General features: G+C 35.4%; 1 protein-coding gene across 1 annotated transcript; it reads left to right on the forward strand.

The window, feature by feature from the left end:
* The first annotated feature begins 228 nt into the window (after positions 1-228).
* Positions 229-5,226, forward strand: IL2 (interleukin 2). The gene is made up of 4 exons (XM_055404605.2): positions 229-391; positions 480-542; positions 3,535-3,681; positions 4,883-5,226. The coding sequence occupies exons 1-4, from the start codon at positions 245-247 to the stop codon at positions 4,994-4,996; spliced, it is 471 nt and encodes a 156-aa protein (XP_055260580.2). The 5' UTR covers positions 229-244; the 3' UTR covers positions 4,997-5,226.
* Positions 5,227-5,681: the final 455 nt, after the last annotated feature.

The following is a 5,681-nucleotide window of genomic DNA, read 5'->3' on the forward strand; positions in this document are numbered from 1 at the left end:
CTACATCCATTCAGTCAGTTTATGGGGGTTTAAAGAAATTCCAAAGAGTCATCAGAAGAGGAAAAATAAAGGTAATGCTTTTTGCCACACAGGTAGAATCTTTGAAAGTATGTGTAATATGTAAAACATTTTGACACCCCCATCATATTTTTCCAGAATTAAAAGTATAAATTGCCTCTCTTGTTCTAGAGCTTCCTATCTGCCTCTCTAATCACTACTCACAGTAACCTCAACTCCTGCCACAATGTACAAGATACAACTCTTGTCTTGCATTGCACTAACTCTTGCACTCGTTGCAAACGGTGCACCTACTTCAAGCTCTACGGGGAACACAATGAAAGAAGTGAAGTCATTGCTGCTGGATTTACAGTTGCTTTTGGAGAAAGTTAAAGTAAGTTTATTCTCTTACTCAAATTATTACATTTAATTTTTCTAACTGGAGTCTGCTTTTTAAATAACAATCTGTTATGCTTTCTCAGAATCCCGAGAACCTCAAGCTCTCCAGGATGCATACATTTAACTTTTACATGCCCAAGGTTAACGTAAGTACAACTTTCTATATTCAATTTAATAAAACTGAAAGTAATGTGAAAACTTACACACTAACTGGATTAACAGCACCTCATCTGAGGAGAAGCAATAGTAACTTCAGTATCTTTTTAAAAAGAATCTCAAGTTTGATAATGGGCTTCTGAAAAATGGCTTTGCAGTTTTTTAAAAATATATACTTATGTATATTTTGGGATATAGGAAATGGGAAAAAAGGAATAATATTCTCACTTTATTGCTGGGATAATATTTTAAAAGATTGTGTTGACTTACTTTTTTATTTAAAAATATAAAACTCTGGAGATAACTTGAGCATATCACTTTACCATTCAAGTTAGCAGAACTGATTTCAGAGGGCCTATCTGCAAAAATCCTTTATTGTTTTAGGAAGGATTCTTAAGGATCTTTCTTCAAGAGGCAGTATAGCACTAATGCATAGCACAGATCCTAGGGCAGATTATTTAACCTGAAATCTCAGCTCTGCCATGTCCAAGCTTTTGTAACCTTGAGCAAGTTACCTATTCTCTTTGTGACACAGTCTCTTATGTAAATGATAATTGTAAATACTTCATATAGTTTTGTGAGAATTAATGAATAAATGTAAAGTACTCAGAATAGTGCCTGGCATTTGGGAAATGCCATATAAGCACTAACAATTAGAAATAATAATAAATACAAAATTCTTCCTGGAGAGTATAGAGTAAAAACTGGGACTTACATATCTTTTATGTCAATAAACCTAGAGACTTCTGATGCTATATGACTTATATTCCAAGACTAAAAGTTCCATCTGGTTGTCTGGGGATTCAGACAGTTAGATAAGCATCATCCAAGCTCCTAGAGATACACTAGGTGTGTCATATTTCCTAGTTGTTATGCCAGTCAAAAGGTAATGGGCAAAACTCTGATCCTAGAAAGAGCTTGTCCTTGGGTGAATAGCCCATAAGAAAACGGTGCTTTAAGGGTCATGGGTGCATTTCCATTGATCACCCTCTTACATCTTTGAGGAAATTAGATATCAAACTACCCTTTGAGACTTCCCTGATGGCTCAGAAGGTAAAGAATCTGCCTGCAATGCAGGAGATCTAGGTTCAATCCCTGGGTCAGGAAGATCCCTTGGCTAAGGGCATGGCAACCCACTCCAGTTATTCTTGCCTGGAGAATCCCATGGACACTGGGACCTGATGGGCTAAGGTACATGGGGTCGCAAAGAGACATGACTGAGTGACTAACACTTTCTTCACCCTTTTTTTCAAACTACCCTTTTCAAAGATGAAAAGGAAATAGGGATGCTCCTCCAACTTAATCAGAGTTACATAACTCTTACTTCCAGTAGCATAAAGACACTAGACTATTTTGAGGGAAAGAGCTCCAAGTTTACGTCAAAAACTTAAGCCTTAAACTTGTTAATTTATAGTAGCAAGTTGAAAGGGCATTAGATGAAAATGTCATTAAGATGTATGTGGTGTACTCCTACCTCTCTCTCTAAAAGTGAGGTAACACCTGATTATGTGCAGGGTGGTAGAATTCTTTGAAATTTAACAGTTTCTAAATGACAACACAAAATCTATCTGAAACTAAAAGTAATGTGATAAACTCCATTCATTAGTCCATTTTACAACTATTCCATGTTTGCAAAAGAATTGAGAGAGGCACAAAAACATTTAATTCAAAGGTTGTTATGATAATGCTATAAAGAAAAAGAACTGATATATAATTCTGTATCCACCTAGTCAGTAGTCTTTTGCCTGGATAATTCCATGGGCAAGGGAGCCTGGTGGGCTATGGTCCATAGGGTCTCAAAGAGTCAGATGTAACTGAGCACACACACACATACACACTATCTGGTCATGTGGCTTTGGGGAAGACATTTAAATTCTGAGATTTAGTTTCCATATTTGTAACATGGTGATAACACAGTGTATTACATATGTCAAAAGGTGGCTGTGAGACTTAAATGGACTTATTTAGGACGAAACACTTTGAAATTATAATATACCATAGAAATATGAAATAATATCATTATATATATGAGTGTGCTTGTGTGTGTACATGTCTAAATCAGGGAGCCTATCCAAAAATCCTTCAAATACTGTAAGCTTTTATTTGATTGAGACATTATGTTTAACAATGCATCTTACTATACTTATTATAGAAAAGTAAAAAATTAAGATGCAGTTTTATGGGCCTTGTTACTTATTACTAAGTAATGGCTTGATATAGTATCAAGTACGACGAGTTGACTCACTAGAAAAGACTCTGATGCTGGGAAAGGTTGGGGGCGGGAGGAGAAGGGGACGACAGAGGATGAGATGGCTGGATGGCATCACCGACTCGATGGACATGAGTTTGAGTGAACTCCGGAGTTGGTGATGGACAGGGAGGCCTGGCGTGCTGTGATTCATGGGGTCGCGGAGAGTCGGACACGACTGAGCAACTGAACTGAACTGACTGATACTATAGTATCAAGCCATTACTAACTAAGTAGTTACAATTAATCTATAAAATGTTGCGATTGTGACAGATTGCATCCAAGAGCTCCCTTTGTTGCTAACATTCTATGATTCATAACTCTTACATTATTAAATATTAGAATCATAGAATGTGAACCTATACTTCCAAATTATGACTACTCTTGGCTCTCATAATTTCTACGCAGACTGGAAAAGAATTCAACCTATATCGGTTATTTGCATTTGGGTGCAGAAATGTTGCCTTTTTTGCAAAGCCAAATTAAGCTGAAATTAATGACTCATTATTTGTTAACTAACAGTTAATGCTAACTATGGGCAGTTAAACTCTAATTTTTCCAGTCTTATAATGTAAACTATATTGACCCATCTTTACAGTAATGCTGAGAAACAGAGAGAACTGGTACAAACTATACACTGTCTCTATTAATAAAATAAATTTTGATATTAATTTCTGATTCTGACCTTTAGTCAGGGCAAATTGATTTGATAATTACTTTTACTACTATTCAAGTCTACAGAATTGAAACATCTTAAGTGTCTACTAGAAGAACTCAAACTTCTAGAGGAAGTGCTAAATTTAGCTCCAAGCAAAAACCTGAACCTCAGAGAGATCAAGGATTCAATGGACAATATCAAGAGAATAGTTTTGGAACTACAGGTAAAATATTACTATATTTGTTCTCCTAGAAATAAAATAAATGGAAGGGCATTTTAATATTGGTAACATTTGGTATTTGTGAAGTACTCATGCATTTAAAGTCCATTATGAATATAAGTCATTTTTATGTTAGGTAACAAATTGTGGATCTGGGAAGTGTAAGTTAGAGGGCTTTCAGCTACCATCCACTCAGGGACAAGCCCCTACCAATGCACTCTGTCACCCCTCACATTAACACAAAACTGGGATTGGGAGAAGACACTGAATTGAATTTCAAAGAAAGGAGACAGGTGTCATTATATACAGTAAGCCCTCTACATATGAACCTTTAAGTTGTGGACTTTCAAAGATGTGAATGTGTATTCACATGTCCAGTCACAAAAGTAAGTTCACATGTCTGGCATACATTGTCACTTGCCTGCATCCTCTCCAAGTGATTGTGCTTGGGGACTTTATTGTATAGTACTGTACAGAGTACAGTAGTAGTGGGTATCTTTGTTTCAAGCCCAGGATGTCTAGATGCAAGTGTAAAAGCAGCAGTATAGAGCTGACTGTGTTAAGTTGTGCTGTGTTAACCTAGGCTAACTCTGTAGGACTTACAAACAAAATTCAACTTACAAACCCGCTCTTGGAACAGAACTCATTTGGATGTACGGGACCTACTATATTTTTTAATTTTTTCAGATCATCTTCCAGAATAGCTAATTCTGATTACCCAAATTACTTTTTAAATGGGATTTTCCTATCATTTGGTAGAAGAACTAAGAGATTTGTCTAAAAAAATGGCAACCAGTAAAATGGCCAATGGACCAGATAATTAACTTTTTATTTAGAGGTAATACTCACTTTCAGGACCTTAAGAATTTTAAATGCATAGGAAGCATGAAATATACAAGGAACTTGGGTGATGTGAGAGATTCATGGCTCTCTTTCCTCATCCATCTGTCAAAGTACAAAATTCATTAATTAATAGACATCCTAAATAAAAAGCACAAGTTAAACTACTGCTTGTATGTCACTATCTGGATATCATAACATACACTAATTTAGGCACATAATTTTGGTCATTTGAAGAAAATGTGAATGTTAATATGTTTAATATACTTGAAAATAATGGCCATAACTCTATAAGACTTGAGCGGAAAATAACTGTATATAATGTAAACTACTTTGCACTAAAACAAAATGTTTTCTTTTATAGGGATCTGAAACAACATTCACATGTGAATATGATAATGCGACAGTAAAGGCTGCAGAATTTCTGAACAAATGGATTACCTTTTGTCAAAGTATCTACTCAACAATGACTCGATAACTAAGTGCCTCTCATTTTAAACTATCAGGTTTTCTATTTATTTAAATATTTAAAATTTATATTTATTTTTTGATATATGTTTTCCTACCTTTTGTAACTATTAGTCTTATGATGATAAATATGGATCTTTTAAGATTCTTTTTGTAAGCCCTACGGGCTCTAAAAAATTCAGTTAAATTATTTATCCTAAAGTATTTATTTTTATATTGAATTTTTAAATATAATGTCTATGCAGGTCATTGACTAAAATTATTTAATAAAGTTGATGAGTAAAAACAAACTCAGATATTTGTCATTCTGGGAATAGCACAGAATAAGGACGGTCCTGTAATATGGCCACAGGTATATACTGTAAAAATTTCCCCAAGCAATTTTGGAAGAGATATTCATGTGGGAGCCCATTCACTAAAGAATGGGAATTACTGAGATATTCTGGGGAGTTATTAGATAATGACCCTGAAGGATCCTGTAATTCTGAAACTCCAATGTGAGTCATCAGTCAGAATGGGGACTTAGCCTGATGAAATACTAGCTTGAGTCCTTCTCCGGAGGGCTCAAAGGGATCACAAAGCCTCCTAGCACATCTCCATAGCACAGCTGACTGACAGTCTCTAGCTACTGCCATTTGCATTTAAATTACATGGGCAACAGAATATCTTAACTGTCTCATCCCAGGGATCTACCA

The sequence above is a fragment of the Moschus berezovskii genome, chromosome 19 (assembly GCF_049115385.1).
Source record: "Moschus berezovskii isolate FMDL1 chromosome 19, NW_MosBer_1.0, whole genome shotgun sequence".
NCBI classification, from domain to species: domain Eukaryota; kingdom Metazoa; phylum Chordata; class Mammalia; order Artiodactyla; family Moschidae; genus Moschus; species Moschus berezovskii.

Coding starts and splice junctions, on each gene's coding strand:
- IL2 (XM_055404605.2), top strand. CDS start 245: ATGTACAAGATACAACTCTTGTCTTGCATTGCACTAACTCTTGCACTC. Junction 543..3,534: donor TTTACATGCCCAAGGTTAAC/GTAAGTACAACT, acceptor CTACTATTCAAG/TCTACAGAATTGAAACATCT. Junction 3,682..4,882: donor GAATAGTTTTGGAACTACAG/GTAAAATATTAC, acceptor TTTCTTTTATAG/GGATCTGAAACAACATTCAC.